This window comes from Pteropus alecto, unplaced genomic scaffold (assembly GCF_000325575.1).
Source record: "Pteropus alecto unplaced genomic scaffold, ASM32557v1 scaffold461, whole genome shotgun sequence".
Lineage (NCBI taxonomy): Eukaryota > Metazoa > Chordata > Mammalia > Chiroptera > Pteropodidae > Pteropus > Pteropus alecto.
The window spans coordinates 4,368,967-4,390,675 of NW_006431079.1; the positions used below are offsets into that span (position 1 = coordinate 4,368,967).

A 21,709-nucleotide genomic window follows, 5' to 3' on the forward strand; every position below is an offset into this window, starting at 1 on the left:
GAACTGTACCAGCAACCACTCAATCCACAACCCTTAGAGTCATCTTATTTTTCTTCCTTTCATGCTAAATATTTGGATAGTCATACCAAATTCCAGCAGTTCTCGGAACTTTCTCCTGCGTCCTTCCCTGCCTCCCCCTCACCGCACTGCCTGCGTCCGTGCTCACCATCTCCCGCTGCGTGACTGTCCTTCTGGCTTCACTCTCTTCCAGTTCACCTATCGCTCCCCTCCTAGAGCATCCAAACCCCGACTTGATTTTGCCGTTTCCTCACTTAAATACCTGTGGAAGCTCTCCATTGCTAACATGATGTTGGCAGGTAATGTAGTCTGTCCCCAACCTGCCTTTCCAACTCTGCCCCCAGCACCTCCCTTTCCCTTCTACCTCCCAGATCCCTCTGCCATTTCTTGTGCAGGAGATGCGTCTGTGCCTGCTCAGCCTTCGCATATTCTAGTCCCTTAGCCAGTGCTCATCCTTCTTTGATCCACCTCCTACATTGTTTTTCTGGGCAGCCTTCCTTTTCCCCAGTCAGATTCAGATACTCCTCCCTTGGTATAAGCAGCTCTACTAAGCACATATGACACGGAATGATAGTTCTTATTCTGTCTTCCTCTCTTACTGGATGCTCACTTCTGTTTTTAATTTCTTTTGACTCCCTACCTATGTCCCAGGCCACTGTAGGCCGCCTGTGCCTCCATATCCCAAAGCCGCACTGACACTAACCATGGACTTTGCTTTCTAGCAGATCGAAAAAGCTTCTGCACAATCCACAGCACAGGCTATTTGAAAAGCTGGCCACCCACAAAGATGGGGCTGGACGAAGACAACGAACCAGACAACGAAGGGTGTAATCTCAGCTGCCTTGTCGCAATAGGACGACTGCATTCTCACGTGGTTCCACAACCAGTGAACGGGGAAATCAGGGTGAAATCTATGGAATATGTTTCTCGGCACGCCATAGACGGAAAGTTTGTTTTTGTAGACCAGAGGTGAGAGTCTGCATGTTACCCTGGAACCATCGTGGTGGAGGATTTTCAACCCTGAGAAGACTAGACTGTCAGCTGGCTTTCCTAAGAATAAGAGAAGGAAGCGATGGGGATTCTCTGCTAAAAAATAAGACCCATAAGAATATCATCATCATAAATACAGAGATTTTTTTCTGGGTTATTCTCTGGCATGTGGAGACAGTTTAAGTAGAGTGGTTTGATGCCCACAGCCAAAAGAGGAATAATAGGCGTAACATGCTATCTGAATGTATGGAATGTTCCAGAACCATTACTGTGAATGGTTGAAATTCTGGAATGTAGGACTCGAAAAAGATTATCTAGTCCGGAGCCGTCCAATATAGTACTCATTGGCTATGATAATCCCATATGGCTATTCAAGTTTAAATTTAATCAATTAAAATTAAATAAAATTAAAAATTCCTCAGGCTCACTAGCCACATTTCAAGTATGCAGTAGCCACATGTGGCTAATGGCACAGCTACAGAACATTTCCGTCATCATAGAAAGTTCTCTTGGACTACACTGATCTAGTCCACTTTAATTTTTTATGGGTGAGGTGCTGACGCCCAGCCTGAAGACTGGCCTCCTGCAGGATTCACACTAATTGGTAGTGGATGCGGGCTAAGAATTCAGATGTCCCAAGTTTTCCACTGCTCTCTGCTGCCTCCTTAAGAATATTCACAGGCCATTCATTTTTATGGCTACTAGAAACAGTCACTAAATACTGGAATGGAAGACAGCCATTTTTCAAGGTCTTTGCGGCCCCTCTGCTGGACCTTCTGGTGTTTGGTTATCCTAATAAAAAATAGGCAGTAAAATGGAGAAGTTTTGTAGTGGGGTTTAGATTTTTGCCACATTTTTATATAACTAATATAGTTACCATTTTTAAATGTCCTAAAATTTGATTTCTTATAACAGCCCCTTTGTAAGGCTGTTTTGCTTTCTTTCCCTCTGTTTTTATAGCGTTGGTTTAAATTCAGTTGCGTGAAACAAATATACAAATCTACATAGTAAGCCCTCTGAAAAGCCATACAACTTCGACCTTGTTCTCATTGGCTGTAGCAGGGTTCATCCACTGCAGAGATGCTGTTAATTGTCTGAATGGCTTTTTTTCTTTTTCTTTTTCTTTTAACATTCTCTTCTAGGGCAACAGCTATTTTGGCATATTTACCACAAGAACTTCTAGGCACATCATGTTATGAATATTTTCATCAAGATGACATAGGACATCTTGCAGAATGTCATAGGCAAGGTAAGCTGGGCTGTATACAAACGGTCTTAAGTGTTCCTCTGCTTCTAGACTAGTCCACATCACCTTCTAGAGAAATCTGCCCCCAGGATGTGGGAATCAGCCAGCCCAGGAGTCTTGAGGCGAAAACATCTGTGAGGAGGGGAAGCTGATTCTCCCAGACCCTGACAGATAACCCACCCCTGACTGCCTACTAGTTTTCTATACACAGGCCAGGGGAACTTCTGGAAGGTATCTCCTGTTCAGGAGATTTACCTGGACCCCCGTAAAGACTTAGTATGGCCCAAACGGTTCTAAATCTCTTTTCCATAAAATCCTGCACTGCCTCCTGTATTTTACTTTTAATTAATGGTACGGCCACATATGTAGCCTCCTCAGAGAGAAACCAGTATTGACCCTTCCTTTACTTCATCGTCCACCAGACCAGTTTGTTCTCCTCAGACATGCATTTCCAAAGAAGACCCTTTTTTCCACCTCTGCTGTCCTGGTTCAGGACCTGTGCCCACCTTATAATTGTAGTAGACTCCTACCAGGCCTCCCTGCTCCCTTCTGCCCCCAATCCATCTTCCGTCTTCCAGGATTATTCCATTTAAGCTCTGATAGACCGAGTCTAATAATGCCATATCCCTGCTTCAAACTTGCCTTCAGGCTCAAGCCCAAAGGTCGTTGATAGGCATTCAAGACCCCTCTGCCTCCTGGCCCCAACCCGTCTCCTCATCCTTGTATGCAGAGGCCCTGCGCTTCAGCCACACTGACCTTCTCACTGTCCCCTGCTCCACCCCCACCCCCGCCAGGTACTGCTGCATTCTTCCCTCCTTCCTTTGGCAAACTCGTATTTGCCCCTCAAGGCTCTGATCTCTCCCTCTGCATAGCTGCCTCTCATCCCTCTCCCAAGGGCATGGGTTATATACTGTCTCTCATCTCCAAGGCCTGGTACACGAAAGGTGCTCCTTACCTATTTTCTACATAAAAGAGTAGATTTGAATAGGTGAGTGACCTCTGGACTCAGGTGTCTAAAAATGCTCTACTACCCTCAGGCCAAAGAACGTGGCCCTTTGGGCAGCGCCTTCTCATTTGTTGGTGTTCGCTTCACAGCTGACACCATTTGGATGTGTGTAATGCAGTCAGTCATTTCACTTCATATACTCTGAAAAATAGTGACAGATTCACAAATTAATTGACAGGCTCTGAATCAGTCCCCTCAGAAACAACCTGTCCTCTGAAGCGCCAGCTCCCTTGGCTCGTTACAGAGTGATGGCGTCGGAGCCTGAGTGCACTAGGTTTGGTTAGTTTAACACATTGGTCTGAGGAAACAACAGCGTTCATGGTTTCTTTGCATTTTCAGTTTTACAGACGAGAGAAAAGATTACAACTAATTGCTATAAGTTTAAAATCAAAGATGGTTCTTTCATCACACTGCGGAGTCGATGGTTCAGTTTCATGAACCCCTGGACCAAGGAAGTAGAATACATCGTCTCAACCAATACTGTTGTTTTGTAAGTGTTTTTCCTATATCAGAAGTTCCCTCGCTTCAAAAGAGAAATGCCTTGGGCTCCTTACCTGGGAAAGGGGGTACAGAACAGCCAGTATCACATCATTTAACGCCACAGTGCTAACATCCCACGAAGCCTCAGGATTGGCAGAAGCCAAAAGGGTGGTTAACAAAGGACAAGCTTCAGTTCTTGTACCATGCGGGCCCCCAGCTTGTGGAATTGCTCCCGAAACAGCAACATTTTCTTCCCAGTAAAGCAGTCAACCTTGAATTCTGCAGGCCCTGCACACTAGGCATCCACTGGTCCTCTGTGGAGGGAAGGGTTGGCAATCCACGAAAGGCTCACAGAGGCACCAGCTCATACGGGCCTTGGCCGAGGATGGGTGGGTATCCATGCCCACCAGGCCGGTGGCCTGAGCACTGGCAGCTGGAATGCCACCTCAAGAGCTGCCACCTGCTTGGTGAGCAGCAGAGGGAAGACCCTCCTCTTTGGCCAGGCCTGCTCCTCCTTTCTCATGGCATCCAGACTCTCACCTGTGGTTAGAGCTGAGTGAGGGGCCGGGGCTGGGTACTGCAGGCTGGCAGGAGAGGAGGCCCTGTAGCAGTGGCAGTGTGCTGCTACAGTCACCACCTCTGCTGGATGCGTCCCACATGAACTAGGAAGGCCCAAGCAGGCAGTGAGGCCAAAGGCCGGGATGCTGTCCATCGTGCTTTCAAACAGCAAGGAGACCTGTTGAGCCACTCAGACAGACACTTCATTTTCTGGCCTGTCCAGGTCCAGAGTGGACACCGGACACCTTGGCCAAAGTGAAAGGTGCACGGTTCTGAGCAGGCCTGACTCACCTTTCCTTATTGCTGGGATGTTCACAGAGCCAACGTCCTGGAAGGCGGGGACCCAACCTTCCCGCAGCTCACAGCGTCCCCCCACAGCATGGACAGCATGCTGCCCTCTGGAGAAGGTAACTATGCTGCCGGGGCATCGGGGCTTGCCCGTGAGAAGCTGCTTGTGGCCAGCAGACCCTCCCCCCAGTATTCGAGGTCCCCAGCCACCATAGTCTGGAACAAGGGAGGCTTCGAGGGGATAAGCACTAAGGACGCTGTCATCTCACTTTCTCTGTTGAGCCTGGAATACTGGGAACTCGTTTTCTCCTTTCCTGAGGCTGCCTGGACCCTGGAAGCCCTTGAAATAGCAAAGTCCTTGCTCCTCTTGTGCTTTTCCTCCCTCCGTGTTGCCCAATGGCTGTGATGTGAAATGTTCTTTGATGACTGTCACTGGCTTCAGTGGTGGGAGTAGGATGTCTGTCGGCACTGGGGTACGTGCCACACCCGGTGGGGGCGCTCTCCCAGGGCTCGGCCTTGGCCCCTTCCCTCTGCACTCAACTCGTCCTTCTTTGGGACCACCTGTGCTTGCATGGCTTCAGTCCCTACCTCTCTCCATGGATGACTCCTACATCCAGTCTCTCTCCTGAGCTCCAGATTTCTCTCTCCAACTGCCTCCTGGAAAGAGCCACCTGGAGTCCAAAAGGCACAAGAAATTCAGCACATCCAGACATTCTCTGCGTGCCCCCATCTGGATGGTTAAGCCAGAAACCTTGACTCCTACCTCTCTCCCATTGTATCTAAACACCAAGTCCTGTCCCTCTGTCTTTTAAACCTCTCCATCACCACTGTTGCTACTTCGGCCTCCTCATCTGTTGCCTGGATTATTGGAAATAACTTCCTAACCCTAGTCTCACTCTCCCCCCAACCCTCACCTCCACCCTCCACTATAGTTCATTCTCTGTGCAGTGGACTTTCTAATAGCCCTGATCTATGTCAGCGCCTTTTCTGAGTGAAGTCCTTTGGTACTCCTTATCCCTCGTGGATACTGTCCAAATCTGTTAGTACAGCATCTAAGGCCCTTCAGGATGCGATTGGTGTACCCACCTCTCCTGTTTCGTCTATCACTGCTTCATCATCGTTCGTGATGAATTTCTCAGAGTAGTCTCCCAAGTTTTGTCCTGCCTCAGTGCTGTTGCATATATCAGTCGCTATGCTTGGAATGCTTCCCCCTCCTCACCTCTCCACCAAGCTAATTTATACTCCTCTCTCAAGATTCAGCTCTGAGTTCAGCTCTTCCAGGAAGCTGTACCTGGCCCTAGATGAGTTGGGTGCCTCATGCTTACCTGTCAAACTTATCCCTCTCTGCTCCAGGTGTTGTTCATCTTGTCTCTCTCCCCGTTAGACTGTGAGCTCCTTGAGGGCAGGGATGCTGACTTATCTCTATGCTGCACAATGGTATTCAGTCAATGTATGTTGAATGCATGAATTAGATGCTTCGTGTAAACGCTTTGGCCTCTGAACCTGGAAGGAAACGAGCCTTTTCCTGCCAAGCTATGGCTCTAATGTCCTTCAGCGCACAACCCTAAGGTTGAACTTCAAATGGATCATGGGATGAACTGGTTTTAATTTAACACGCAATAGCATTTCTTCCTCGGTTATTCCTTTTCTCACTCTCAGATTCCTTTGTTGTAGGTGGCCCGAAGAGGACCCACCCCACTGTTCCAGGGATTCCAGGGGGAACCAGGGCTGGGGCAGGAAAAATAGGTCGAATGATTGCTGAGGAAATCATGGAAATCCACAGGCAAGTAAAATCTCCTGTTTGGTTCTCAACCCAGGGCATTTTGCCTGTCCCCGCCCCCTGGACATTTTATAATGTCTACAGACATTTTTGGTTGTCACAACTAGGTGGGAGGCTGCTGCCAAACATCCCTGGATAGAGACTAGAGATGCTGCTTGCTAAACATCCCACAGTACACAGGATAGCCTCTGCCCTGCCCCCAACAAAAAATTTTGCAGTCCAAAATGTCAGTAGTGCCAAGATTGAGAAATCCTGCCTTAACGAAGCCAAACCCAAACAGGCCTGAGGCAAAAGGAACTCTTTGAGAGGCTCAACTTTATTACTTTGTATATGACTCAAGGAGCTTCCCAGTGAGGAGGGATGAACACTCACATCACAGGACTGCAGGAGCAGAGCAGTAACTGCCAGTGAGCTGGGCCTGAACAAAAAATCGGCTGCTTCCAAATCAAAAGGCTGCTAAGGGCTAGTAATAGAGACCAAGAAGATCAGCTAGTAAAAGAAGCTCCCTTTGGTGGGATTTCTTTTCCGTATGAAAGAGAAGGGGAAGCAGTTTGCCTGGGTTTGAGTCCTGGCTCTCTCCTTGGCTACGCTTAGGAGATTCCCTTAACTTCTTGGTCTCTGTTGATTTAAGCCATAACAGGGAAGTAATATCTATCTACCAAGGATTGCTTCAGGATTGTGGGAATACTCAGGAAAATTCTTAGAACAGAAACTGACATATAATATGTGCTCAAGTTGTTAATTAAATCTAGATCTTTAAGAGCAGTCATTGAAAGAGAAGTGGTTATTCTAAGTCCATCTGAATTTGGGGAATGGAGAGGGTGGTAACCAGGTCCTTGGGAATGCTAACTTAATGGAGCATGACCATAGGAAAAAGAAGAAGTGACTACTGTGCCTTGCTGCCACTGGATTCTCAGGAGAATTAGAGGCTGGCCTTGTTTCTAGTTGGCCATAGAGGGGCTCTCAACTCCAGTAGGTAGCAGATCTTTCCCAGCCATACAGAAATGGTGGATATGGCTGCTTGAGTCTACTTCAGAAGGCAACGTGGGGTAACGTGCAGTGATAATCAGATTCTTATCCGCCACTACGTACCCTGTGCTTTGCTTGAGAATATCCAAAAACAGCATAAAAGACCTCAAGAATCTTACAATCTTTGAGAAGCCTATTTTCTTTAGAATAGACAAAAGGGAGAGTGTGTGGGCCGAAGCAAGCAAGCAAGGAAGGGTTTGAACTTGGTCTAAGCTGAGGTTTGTGATGAAAGTGGGTGTTCCTTCTAGAAAAGACAGGCACACACTGGAGTGGGCATGAGTGGCATGTTCAGAGTCAAGAAACAGGCTACCTAACTGAGAAGCTTCTTAATAGAAAGAAGCCACAGAGCTATGATGGGAGAATGCTAAGAATCCTAAGAAATGATGCTGAGCAGTTTAGACTGGAAGAAAATTTTAAGACCCCATTCATTGTAGGATACTGCACAGGAGTCCAGATGTTGCGTTAGTAAGCACAGTGGAAGTTGGACTGGAATTGGAAGAGATGAAGGTGAGCGTCCTTAATGACCCAGGAATAAGGCTTATCCTACTGTGATGATCCTATCCCAAAGAGACATCAATAATTTAAGGACTAGATAGTGAAGACGAAACAATGGAAAGGCAATTCTGAGATGAGGAACCTAGAAAAGGAGTGGATTCATAGACAGGAGGAAAGGTGGGCGACATCCAACAGCAATTCAGTAAGAAATTGGAAGCCATCTGCGTGCACTGAGTGCAGGGTGTGTAGTCGTATCCTCTAAGAAGCTGTGAACCAGGGAGAGAAAGCTCGTGCACTCTCACACACCTACAGTACTAAGCAGGATGGGTCACGCGCCAGGACTGCTTGGCAGTGGAGGAGGGGTCAGTTCATCCAGGCAGGAACTAAGGGCCTGGCGGTCACTCAGCTGCCACTATACTCTCCCTGGCTTCAATGCCAGGCCACGGCTTCCTTTCCTGAAGCCCTTCAGCCTGACAAGAGTTCATGTGCATTTATGGTTCTATCTTTCCTTCTGTAAACCTCCTGTGCTAAAAATATGCTGAGAAGGGCCCAGACCCATTTTTCATCGCCTGTAGCCTTAGGAGACAAGGACTACTAGACAATGACTACTGCTACTACTATTACAAAGCTACTTTCTAGTTGTGGCTGAGCCACCCAGATACCTATTTCCTAAGAGTATCTACTAGCTAAACAGTGTTTGTAGGAAAGAGGATAAATCATGTGCTGTGGATTCTAGTTCATAGTATCAGAGATAGAGACTGAACTTCTAAAGTTCCCTCAACTATGAGATCTGAATTCACTGAGAAAATAAAACTGGCCACTTGTCTGAAATTCCAACCTAAAATCCAGACCCTAATCCGAGGGCTTCGTCAGTGAGATGCCTGACTCCAGAGTCTGCCTTCTAGATCAGGTGCCTAAGGGGTAAATCCAGCTTATCACCTGTTTTGTAAAGTCTTATTGAAACACAGGTACATCCATTCATTTATGTATTGGCTATGGCTGCTTTCAAGCTACAATGGCAGAGATAATTGTAACAAAGTAGTTACTATCTGGCTCTTTACAGAATAAGTTTACCAATCCCTCTTCTAGCCCCCTAATCCCTCGACAAAACATTCCACTGGGGGGAAAAAAAAAAAGCCAATGTAACTAGCTCCTCTTTTCTCTGACAGGATAAGAGGGTCATCACCTTCCAGCTGTGGCTCCAGCCCACTGAACATCACAAGTACACCTCCCCCTGATGCCTCTTCTCCAGGAGGCAAAAAGGTAAGGCTGATGACTCTTAGACTCAGGCTTTTCTTAATCTAGAGTCTCTTTCCCAAGTTCTGAAATGTTGGAGGTGAGAGTATATAATTACAATTGTAGTTGCTGAAACAGGTTGAACCCATTTTTCTTCCTTGAAATAAAAGCATCTGTGTGAGGGTAGGTAGGTATAAAGCATACTGGTAGAGCTAGCGTGGCTTGCTGACATCCTTAGCGGAGGTACTCCATGTGAGTGGGGAAAGGCAAAAAGAGAATTCTAAGGAATGGGAGTTATCAGTCCATTGCACTGACGGAACAGTTCAACAGCTCTTAGGAGAGAAGAATTAGCGAGTTCTACGCCAGGAATTTTCAGGGGAGAAAATATCATTAGTGTCTAGTGCAAGCAGTGGAAACAGTGATACCACCTGCATGCTTCGGAAGGCAAGCCATGCTTTTGCAGCTGCAGATTACTTGAGGATCTGCTGCCTGGGTTTCCTATGATGTGACAGCACAGATACAAGTAGTTTATCAGTCGTCAGCCCTCATGAAGAGCTAGCTAGAAAACTACACTATAAATAGGCTTAGAAACCACTCATCTGTTTCATCTTTGCCACAGTATTTACAAGTCTAGGCCCACAGTAATTGTAAATCATAAACCTATTTATAGTGCCTGATGTTAATATAGGTTAGGATGACCCAAGGGCCAGCATCTTTAGACATAGCCTTCCTTCTCCTATGTCCTAAAACATGTACGGAGACAGATTAGTCATTTACATAGATGGGACTCCTAGGGCACAAACTATATCAAAAGTAAGGCAAGAGTTTTCAAAACTGGGCTGCTCAGAGGCTCAGGTTACCAAGAGCCATGATGCTGCAGGTAGGATGGAGACAGGGCCAGGTGGTGAGAAAGGTAAGGTCGGGACTCCCCCTCCTACCAGGGCAGCTTTACTTCTACTTATATATGAATCTTCTGTAAAAGTTTGAAGTAAGGTTTTGAGCCTCCGCCAAAAGGTTTCAAAGTCAATAAATTAATGAGTAAGAACATGGTCAAAGAGACCTGGGTTTGAAGCCTGGCTTTGCCATGTGCTAGCCATGTGATCCTGTATAATTTTTAAGCCATGGTTTTCTTTATAATGGAGCAAATATAGGTTAGGACAGCCAGCATCTTTGCACATGAACTCCTATTATGAGACAATATATGTGAACATGACTGATCTTTGCTAACGACTCAGAAAATAACATCAATTGATGAAATCCAGGCTAGTTATACCCCTCCAACTCTGCCTGCAGCCTGTGCTCTCAGCTCTGTTCTCCTGTTACAGCCCTAGGTCGTTCCATGTTGGATCCATTATCTCCTTAGGTTGGTCTCCACTTCTCTACTTCTCAATTCAACTTTTAGGTACTTGACTTCCTGGTGTTACCCAGAGTCCCACACTACTGTTTCTCACAAGATTATTACTTCAGTATAATGCTTAAATATTACTCAGGGAAACTTCATATTACATTCTCTCATCCTTACAACTTTATAGGTGACAAAATCCAGGCTCCCAAGTGTTAAATGATTAGCCCAACATTTTTTAATAAGTATGGTTCCAAACTAATTCAGGTCTCTTGACGTGATTCTTTTCATACCAACAGCTGCCAGAGATGTGAGAGTATACTCTGCAAAGAGTATACTCACAAAGTCCCAAGTATTTTTAACGCATTTATAAAAAATAAATTTTCCTTGTCTTTGGAGTTATAAAAATGGGTCTGGGAGAAGAAATCCTGAATATCCTCTTATGAGTCCTCAGCGATAGGACTTAGAAGAGCAGCCTGAACAAGATGGAATGGCAAATGACAGCATTATACAGTACACCAAAGCCACAATGCTGGCAGCCCTTCCCAGTCACCTTCAAATTTGGCAGGTCCGAAAATGAGCTATTTAACCTACCAGTTGTTTCAGTCAGGGTTAAAAGGGGGAGACTGAGTGAGCCCGATAGGTCGCAGGAGGGTCTGGACATCCAGAAGCACTGAGGCAGGCTCAGATAAAGCAGCAGTTCCCCAAATGACATCTGTGGTCTTTTGGAGGAGGAGGGATAAGATTCTATCAGGCCTGTACAAAGTCCAAACTATTTTCATAATGATGCTAAAACATGTTTTTTCTTACTGTGTTGATATGTGAACTGATGGTGCAAAAGCAACATTGGGTAAACCTGCTGGTGCTTATGCCAAAATCAGGATAGTGGCACCAAACTGTACTAGCAGTCATTGGATTTCTTACCACCAAATACTCAAAATCAAAGAAAATAAAAAATTTAAGACAGTTTCATTTAAGAATGTCTTCAACGAAGCAGTAAAAATAACTGCTTTTCTAAAAAAATCCTTGAGTAAATCTTTTTAATACCATTATAAAACGGGAAGTATGCATAAAGCACTGTGCTGGTTGTCTCATGGAAAAGCACTCGTGTGATTGTTTATGACCCGAACAAACTGCTTTTCGCCTAGGATACCATTTTTACTATCGCAAACTATGGCTATTCAGACTTGGGTAGTTAGCTTACATTTTCTTGAAAATGAAGTGAACCTGTGACTTCAAGAAAATCAACTGAGTATTTGTTGCCAGTGATTTTAGCTTTCAAACAAAAATTAGAATTTTGGGGAAACATATCTGCTACTTTGAGCTCAATAGCTTTCTAAAACTTAAAAGATATTTCTGATGATACAGGTAATATTAATGGTGATGTTTTGATGTTGTACAATGAAATATGTCAACATTTGGAAGATCTGAATAACTCAGTAAGCCAATATTTTCCAAATGACCAATGTATTTTAAAATCATGCAAAGGTGAAAGACCTGTCCTAATTGCCAAGATATACCAATGAATGTTAAGAGTACAAAAATTTCCTTGATGTGGCTTCAGATTCCACACTGCAGTTAGCCTTTTAAGAAACTGCCACTTGTTGAGTGTTGATATAATATCAAAGAAGAATACAAGTTATTTGAAAAAGCTATAAAAATATACCTCCCTTTTCCAACTACTTATCTATGGGAGACCAGACTTCCTTCATATACTATAAACATATCTAAACAGACTGAATGGAAAAGCAAATATGAGAATCCTGTTAAATTCTATTAAGCCAGACATCTGATTTTTTTTAATGTAAGACGACACCCAATGTGTTTTGGATTTTTCCATTAAAATGCTATTCATATTAACGTGTAATAAGTTTATTATATTTTTAAAATTAGTTTTAACTTCAAATACAGTAAATATTGATAGATATAGCCTATATAAACAAAAGTTCTTCGAAGTCCTCAATTTTTAAGAGTGTAAAGGGGTAAAAAGTTGAACTGCAGAGATAAAGAACCATGTAATGCCACCTATTGGCAAGGCTCCAAATCACTGCCCTTCCTGAAATCCAAGCAGCTACCACACAGTTCCCTCACCTACATTTGAATACTTCTCAAAGAGTCTTCTCTATAATGAGACTCAGCAGGGGAAGGAAGCAGGGGCGGGGGAGCGGGGTGCGGTGCAGACAGAATGAGAGTTCTGCTACTGAGGAGTGATAACGCTTCTTCGTGGCCCATTTTAACTTCAACCGCTGGTTACTGCACCTGTAGTATAACTGGTGATGATTTACTTCTAGTGCTTTGTTGTTTCATTTGTGATTCGTCAAAGCTGTGCCTTTTCATAGTTTGTTAACAAGCCCTTACTTCTTCAGCAACATCTGTTGCTATAAATTTTACTCCCTTACAGCAGAATTGCCCAGCTGGGCTCATTGAGGCTTAGCCCTTTGCCTTAAAGAGACATGTGAGTAGCATGATCCAAGGTAACTGTTCTAGGGGTTTTATTCAGCCTTCAAATTGCCTGTGTGGGCTGATAATGAAGAGAAAAGAATAGTTTGGGGGAGAGGTTCTTTTTACTGTGACCGTTCTTAACAGTTTCTTGTTTGAAATCATCCAATAGGAAACTGAAGCCATTTGAAGCTTTTTCCTCCCACCTTCCTCTTTTCAACATGCTTCATTTTCTTGTGACAATGCGTCTGATACTATTGAAACTGTTAGTGATGTGCAAACTTCATTTTTGTTTGTAGATTTTAAATGGAGGGACTCCAGACATTCCTTCCAGTGGCCTACTCTCAGGGCAGGCTCAGGAGAACCCAGGTTATCCATATTCTGATAGTTCTTCTATTCTTGGTAAGTGGCATACTTATTCATTTCCATTGCAATGAGCTTGTAACACATCTGGCACAAAGTCAGTTTTAATAAGTTGAACATTCCAAATAAGCTAGTTCTAGATATATTTGATAAGAACAAAGTTGAGTTTAATGGTTAAGTTCTGGTGGAGGGTCCAGGTTTATCCCTGGAACTCAAGAGGGAAGGGAACTACAGCTGCCTGGACATGGGCTTTCTCCATGTTTGGCATAATCTCTTCAGAGGAAAAGCTGATGAAGGTTCAGAGATAAAGCCTAGAAAGGTGATCAATAAGCATTTCAGAGGGTATTAAAAGTCATTTAGTAATGAGGGTTGCTTCCCCTATCCTACCCATCTTTATCTTTCTAGATCTTTTTTCCTAATCTCTACCTTCCTATTTGTCCTTCCTACTATAACTCATTCTTATATCAGATTAAAATGAGGTCAACTTGAATGCTTTTAATTTTTATTGAATTTTAAGCACTTTGTTTCTAAAAGCTTGGTTCTTCCCTCTGAAAAACCCATTAAATATATATGTGTGTGTGTGTATATATATATGTATAAATGTGAATATGTGTGTGTGTGTGTGTGTGTGTGTGTGGAAATGCAGCCCCAAAAGTAGCCTCTCTCAATTTTCTCTCCGTTAAGTATAATTTATTAAAAGTATGCTTTGGATTTGCTAACAGTAATCACACGTTAGTGTCATCTCTGACCAATCTTTATCTCTTCCAACAGGTGAGAACCCCCATATAGGCATAGACATGATAGACAACGATCAAGGCTCAAGTAGTCCCAGTAATGATGAAGCAGCAATGGCTGTCATAATGAGCCTTTTGGAAGCAGATGCTGGGCTGGGTGGCCCTGTTGACTTTAGCGACTTGCCATGGCCGCTGTAAACACTACAAGTTGCTTTAGCAACAGTTACAGCATCAAAGTGCATTACTGGTGGAGTTTTACAGTCTGTGAAGCTTACTGGGTAAGGAGAGAACAGCTTTTATGTCTCCATAAAAGCCATCTCAGAGCCATTGATACAAGTCAATCTTACTATGTATAACTTCAGACAAAGTGGAACTAAGCCTGCTCCAGTGTTTCCTCATCATTGATTATTGGGCTAGCTGTTGATAGCTTGCATTAATTGTATATTTTGGATTCTGTTTGTGTTGAATTTTTTAATCATTGTGCACAGAAGCATCATTGGTAGCTTTTATATGCAAATGGTCATTTCAGATGTATGGTGTTTTTACACTACAAAGAAGTCCCCCATGTGGATATTTCTTATACTAATTGTATCATAAAGCTGTTTATTCTTCCTTGTAAGAATCCTTTACTATAAATATGGGTTAAAGTATAATGTATTAGACAGTTAAATATTTTTAATAAATGTTTCCCTTATTCTATAAGTACTGTTCACATTTCAAATAATTAGGGGAAGAAAACGTTTGTGCTGCAGGGCCGGATCATCAGTTTTTTACAGCTGGTTTTAAGGACGATCCATGCCTATCACATACCTTTCTGGCCTTCATAACAATTATGGGACTGACATAATTTCCCTGTGTTAACAGCTCTGCTTTATGGTTAAAATAGTTAACCTCCTAATAATTGCAGTTATAATTTGTGAGGACAAAGACGTTATTGTTTAAACACAAAATTCAAATCCTCTGAAATTACAAATTCAAGATTAGATATAACAAAATAGCTTCTCTACTACACCCTCTCTCTACCACTACTCAATTGTATAGCTTTTAACTTTGTGACCCAGACCCAAAGCACCTAAATATTTGATTCCTTCTTGAATTGGGCCACAGAATATTTTAAAAAATAACATTTGTATAATGTGCTCAGCAGCACTGTATAATGGAAAAAGCACCGAACTAATGTCAGAAATTAGCTGACTCTAAAAATTAGGGTATGATCTAGTACAGGTATCTTACCCTTGTTTTATACCATTTTATAATTAGTAGGGACTCTAAGTGCCTCATCACACATATACCAAACTGGAGTTCTTTGAGCTACTAATCTGTTCTAGTTATATTGATACCAACAAGACAGGAATTCTAATGAGACTAAAAATGGCCAAGGTTATAAAGTGGATCAGAAACATTAAAACAATGGAATTTTATTTTGATGAAAAACGCGAGTTTACAATCATTTAGTAAATGAAGAGCAAACACTTCATTTTCCTATCCCATAAGTCTTAAAAACAATCATTAGTAAATAAATATCTGTGAACAAGTTAAGGGTAAGGCAGACCGGATAATAAACCACCCCTGATGTTCACACTCCCTGCATGTGACTCACTCTAAAAAAGGGTGAAAACGGCACTGGAGATAACTGATAAGATATGGGCATTGAATATCATTCTAATCATTCAAATAAGCCCAACGATAAATACTCATTTTTTGCTCACCATGGGCAGTAAACTATACACATTTTACTGAAGGAATACTTTGATAGAAGCACTTATTTAAGTTATACTGTGCATCACAACTATAAAAATGGCTTGAACAGTTCCGTTTGACCACCATTTATAAAGTGCAACTATATAATATTCTGCATTTTATCTGGGGTGCGACGGATATTAATCTAGACTGAAAGTACCCCAGATGCCAATTTCCACCACTTCTGAAAAGATCTAGATGTGTGAAAAAGGACTGTCCCCCATACAAAGAACCAATTTCACAAACCTACTGGTAAACAAATACATTTATATAACTGGAACCTCAGGATGCTAGAGTTGTACTCATTTAAAAAACCATTCAGCCACCTTTGGTCTTTAAAAAAGCCTACACTGCAATATCCTAAACATTGTTATGTGCATCTCACGATGAAGAGTGGCCTTGCAGTGCAGAATGAGGAGAGTGCAACGTCACTGTGAAGAGTAGCATGCTATGGTTTCGAGGAACATCAGCATCACAGCATCGGATTCTGTGCATCAGGATCGAGGTCATTGTTGCCCGAAGGGGGATGGATGGGGAGAATATCCAGCTCATCCACTTGCGGAGTGGGGTGCATGACTACCAGCTGGTCCTGGGGAATGTCTGCGGCAGCTGCTGCAAGGTTGGTGATAGATTTACTCTTTACACACTGAAAGTCTACATGCCGACTCTTTCCTTCTTCCTTCTCCCAGGACATTCGAATAAAGGGTCTTTGGACATAGTTGTAAATCACTTCTGGGCGGCCCCCAGGCCTTTTCTTTACTTTCTCTTTATAGGTAGGATAACCTGGAGGAGAGCAAGGTTTTAAAAAGTGAGGCTATACACACGGTCCCCCACACTTATCACCCAGTTTTGCCTCAAGAGAGCTTTTCTGCTGTAGCTTCTGAACAAATTAAAACAGAGAAAGGAAACCAATATTCCATCTCCTTGGTCATCAAGTTCAACAGCCAGAAACTGAAATCCTAGTGATGAAATTCACAAAGCTGTCCACCATCCTCTCTCAGTTATTCAATATACCAACCACCAGGGGGAAAACAAAAATTCTTTAAGAGCACTGAGGGGACGGGTCCCAAATAAAATGGTATGTAATCTAGTGCATCTTGGGCTCTAGCTGTGTATCCTTAGTATCTCTGAACCCTTCCCTTCACAGAATTATCTGGCCTCAAGGCCTACAATTTACTGCTACATTTGCCTTCTACTTTCCTTAAATCTAAATCTCGTCTTTACAATGCTCTGGGGTTTTTTTCTGTCCTTTTCTGGTTAAATAATAAAGAGCTATAGAGCTCTCCAACCTCACTGGTTCTAGGTACTTCTGCCCTCAGTCAGCAAAACCAATATTCTAACTTGCTATACCATTTTAACGTTACTACTTCCAACAACCAAAGAGTTCATTCAGATTGGCAATTCCAAAGCAATTCCCTAATCTTACCTTCCTCTTCTTGGATCATAGTAACAACTAGTAAGGACAATCCTAATTTTAGAAAAATTTCAGCCATTTACCAGGTAAGGCAAATTCTCCAGACATAATCTTCTTAAAAATTATTACAAGTCCCTTTCCTCCTTCCTACTAGCAAAAGTTGCTTGTTTAGACCAGAGATTGACAAACATCTTATGTAAAAGGCCAGACAGTAAGTATTTCAGGCTTGTGGGCCATATGGCTTCTACCACAACTACTCAGTTATGTCACTATAAAGTAAAATCAGCCACAGACAATACGTAAATGAATGAGCATGTCTATGTTTCAATAAAACTTATTTAAAGAACAGGCAACGGGCTGGATTTGGCCCGTGGACCACAGCGTGACCATAGTTAGAATGAGAAAAAAACAGAAAGGCCTCACATAGTAGGAACTCAATTAATGATTACTGCATAAGGGGATGTATGTAGGCATCATTGGTAGCTAGTATATTTAGCTACATGTAGAGTGTGTATGTGGTTGAGATGAGGAGGGCAAACAGGGCTAAAAACCTAAAGACATTCTGTAGAATGTCTTCTGTGTCTCACACTTCCAGTCGACTACCCCTACAGAAGCACTACAGATCAGAGAGGTCTCCATCTCTTTGTCCTGGTCCTGGATTCCTCTTCAACTATTAGAAAGTCTTTAAATTCTCATCTCATCATGTTCCAATCTGTCCTCCACACGGAACCACCCCTCTAACACAAGTGTAATCACATTACATCCTTGCTTAAAAATTACCAATACTTTCCTCATGGTTAAAGGAGAAGGTCCATACGCTATAGTACAGTATGTAAGGCTTTCTTACAACCTGGTTCCAGCCTACTTGTCATCAGGCTTCAGCTCAGATGTCTTCCCCCTTACAGAGGCTGTCCCTGTTCTCCCAATCTAAAGTGGCTTCCAGTTGCTTTCTCTCTAGCTTTGAGACCAAGCAGCTAAACCCCACTGTCTGCAAAATGACAGAAGAAACACACTGGTAAAACTAATGTCAGCAATTCCACTACTTTTTTAAGTCCAAAGTCTCCTCCTCCTGCAAAAACCCTGTTTCTGGTCATTCTTCCCCATATCTCGGCAGACCATTACAGTAAGTCCTCACTAACATCACTGATAGGTTCTGCAACTTTAAGCAAGTGACATAATGACACCAATTTTACCATAAGCTAATTGATAAAAACAGGAGTTAAGTTTCTATGGCATCTCTTCAAGGTAATGAAAGGACAAAACACTGTTTGAGGACCTGCTGTATTATGACCTCACAGCTCAACAGGATCACTAATCAACACCATTATCTTCATTATCGCTACCGCAAACAAATACTGAGAAATTACTACATGCCAGGCCCTGTTTTAAGTGTTTTTCACGTGTCAACTCATTCTGTCCTTACAGTAACCCTATAAAGTATTCATTAATGTTCTCATTTTAGGTGAGGAAACTGAGGTACAGAGAAGGTTAGTGCTTTGGCCAAGGTCATACAGCTATTAAGTCATAAGATCTGAACACAAGCAGTCTGGCTCCGTAATCGTTATTCTTTACACTATGCCATATTATGCCAAGAAAAATATTTTATTCTCACTAAGCGCACTTTAAAATAAAAGAAGCATCGGACAGGGCATCTGGAAAAATTCATTTAAATCATAAAGTAAAAAGCAATCGAAAAATGTATGGACTCAGAAAATGCACTAAGATGAGCTAAAGAAGAAAAGATAAATATGCATGTCTTAATATTGCTAGGGAATCTTATGGAATAAAATTTTCTAATGGCTTTCTATCTTCTAAGAGGAAGCTGATTTTTGTTATCTGTAGGTCTATTACATGATCATTCAATAATCATTTGAGTTTTCCTCAAAGCAAACTATATTCTAAACTATATCCAAACTGTATTCCAATTTTTTAACCTTGTTTTTTCAAAAGAAAATTAATGGAAAATAATGAAAACGTCTTACCTTCTATTCCCAGTCTAATCTTCTTAAGACCCCTCTCCTTCAAAACTGATTTGGCCACATCTCTGTTTTCAATGTACTTGAAAAATCTATATAATTTTGTGCTATAAATAACTAGAAACAAAAAGAGAAAAACATTTTCTTATTAAAATCAAAGTACTTAGATATGAAATATTTATCTTGATCATCAAAGGGGCCTGACAACCCTAAAAGCCCAAAGAGTGGATGCAGTGATGCCAAAGGATGACTAGCCAACATGACAGGACAATTCAGTACAGTTAATGTATAAGCAAATGTCTACTTAAGTTGAAACAAGAAAGCTTTAATAACCAACCATGTAACCCAATCCATAGGAAAAATCTCCTTCTGAAAGATATATCGTATACAAACTTATTGGAATAGGATCTGCCCCAATTTCTTCAAATAAGAGAAACAGAGAAAAATATCCAGATCACATCATTATCAAGCAGGCAAAGTAAAGGACTTTGCTATATGATGCCTACAAGGCCTCGTCTGCAGAGGGAAAAAAAATGCCTTGTCAGAGAGTACAAAATGGATACATCTTACATTTCATGGATTGAGCAACTATTAATAACTCCCCAAAAAGGCAAAGACCCTCCCCACAAACTGTTTTCCATTCAGGCGAACAGCCCCATTTAATACTGATGTTAAAAATGGCAGATTCGAGCATGTTCTGCCTAGGTTAGTCTGTTTAGAGCAAACTGGCTTTGCAAAGGACAGACATTCCACTGACAACATGTTGAGTCTTCGAAATGTGCTGGGAACTTCAGGGAGTTAGACTGATGGACCTTCCTCGCCTTCTCTCTTTCAGGTGGAGTTATCTCCCTTAAAAGGTGAACTGCAAAGGTTTTTTCAAAAAAAGAAAAACACACTTGCAAACCAAACATGCTGGTTTAAAAGCCAATAAAAGGAAAATACGTATATAGATGCTACTCATGGGGTAAATCTGTGATGATTAACTACGTCTTTAAGATTATTTTAAGATAAACGTTTTTTGACATCTTAGAATAGATGGTGTCATAATGTCATATTTAGGAAAATCAGGCTGAAGAGGCTATCTCTGTCTCCTTAAATGAATCTTCTTTAGGTTGGAACATCTTGGCAAAAAATGAAACATGTTTAGACAAATTAAGTTAAAACGTTCTCAGTCCTTTTAAGCTCAGAGCTTAAGATAAAAAATGAGAAAACAAACCAGAAAACACTGAAATGGAAAGCTCAACAACTGAAAAGGAAAAGCCAGGTGCATTATAATTCCTGTATCACTATAATGAAATCCCTGTGTTCTACGGTTAGCTCTATTCAAGTCAAACTTTTTGAAAACTAAAATACAAATTATAAAAGTTTGTTCATTCCTCTTTCTTAACAGAAAATAATGTAATATGTTTCTCTTAATTTCAGGTAACCTTTCATTTTCCCTATGTTTTGTTCAACTTTTCGTTCCACATATTATTATAGAAAACCACTGTCAGCAAAGAGCCGAGGAATGAGGAAATAGCAACAGAAATGTCTATTACTACAACTGTCCACAAAAGAATCACAACACTCATTTAAATACATCATGCAAAGGAAATGTTTCAGTGTAAATTCTGAAAAGTGTTATCATAATTCATATTAAAATAATCTTTGAAAATCTTCTCTAGAAGTCAAAAAGAATACCACTTGGAGTCTGCTTTGCTTTGTTTTTAAAAAAGGGTAAGTAAAATGAAAAAAATGATTAAAGGATTTTGGTACTTCCTATATTCTTGAACTTTTTACTTAACCCCTAATCCTTACCAAGTCAACACAGGCTGCAGCACAGTACAAGATGCTGGGCTATTTTACCTAGTTCCTCAAATCATTCTTTTAACTCTATCTTCTCAATCTATGAAACTGTTCAAAAATACTATATTGAGTTCATCAAGAAAAACTATAATATAAATTCTCTAAAAAAAAAAAAAGACTAATAAGAAAAAGTTTGGAAGTACAGTAAGAAAAAAGTTAGTCATTGCTGCTCAAGATACACTGTTTTGGTCAGAAATACCTAACTATAGTTCCACAAAGCTTTCTGAAGGGTCACTGTATCCTCCAGGAACACATTATGATCTTTACAAAAAAACATCTTAGAAATGAAAGTCATCCTCAAAATCAGTGAGTTGAAGCTTCTCATTTTACATACAAATAAAAATTCATCTTAAAAAAAAAATTATTTTTTATACTCCAGGATCTACTTCTCTAGGATGCTTCCAAATGCAAAGAAAAAATATTCATCAAGATCCAGATACTCGACAAAGAGCAAACCATCTCAGTGCATATCAGGGGAGGGTACACTTTTTCTGTAAAGGGCCAGATGGTAAATACTTTGGGCTTTGCTAGCCATGCGGTCTCCGTTGCAACTACTCAACTCTGCCACTGTAGCGCAAAAGCAGCCATAGACAATACATAAAACTTTATTTATAAAAACAGGCAATAGGCTGGACTTGGCCCACAGGCCACAGTTTGCTGACTCCTGATATAGTTAAGAGTTCAATGTACTTAATAAAAACTGTCTTTTGATCAATATTATAAAATATAT

General features: G+C 41.7%; 2 protein-coding genes across 11 annotated transcripts in view; one reads left to right on the top strand and one right to left on the bottom strand.

Annotated features, from left to right (window-relative positions):
* ARNTL (aryl hydrocarbon receptor nuclear translocator like) overlaps positions 1–14,706 on the top strand; it is a 100,334-nt gene extending 85,628 nt beyond the window's left edge. For 3 of the 9 annotated variants that reach the window (XM_015596746.2, XM_025038690.1, XM_015596756.2), the window contains 8 exons: positions 741–987; positions 2,151–2,257; positions 3,600–3,750; positions 4,617–4,705; positions 6,261–6,369; positions 9,060–9,153; positions 13,207–13,309; positions 14,042–14,202. In XM_015596746.2, the coding sequence (XP_015452232.1) occupies positions 741–987; positions 2,151–2,257; positions 3,600–3,750; positions 4,617–4,705; positions 6,261–6,369; positions 9,060–9,153; positions 13,207–13,309; positions 14,042–14,202 (1,061 nt within the window). Of the gene's footprint in view, positions 1–740; positions 988–2,150; positions 2,258–3,599; positions 3,751–4,616; positions 4,706–6,260; positions 6,370–9,059; positions 9,154–13,206; positions 13,310–14,041 lie in introns of all 9 variants that reach the window. The other 6 variants (XM_006905651.3, XM_025038700.1, XM_006905653.3 and 3 more) reach the window with 5 other exon arrangements.
* A 682-nt stretch (positions 14,707–15,388) lies between these two features.
* Positions 15,389–21,709, bottom strand: part of BTBD10 (BTB domain containing 10) — a 67,451-nt gene continuing 61,130 nt past the window's right edge. For both annotated transcript variants that reach the window (XM_006905656.3, XM_006905657.2), the window contains 2 exons: positions 19,141–19,251; positions 15,389–16,527 (listed from right to left, as the gene is read on the bottom strand). In XM_006905656.3, coding sequence (XP_006905718.1) covers positions 16,217–16,527; positions 19,141–19,251 — 422 coding nt within the window. In that variant the 3' untranslated portion in view covers positions 15,389–16,216. The remainder of the gene's footprint in view (positions 16,528–19,140; positions 19,252–21,709) is intronic.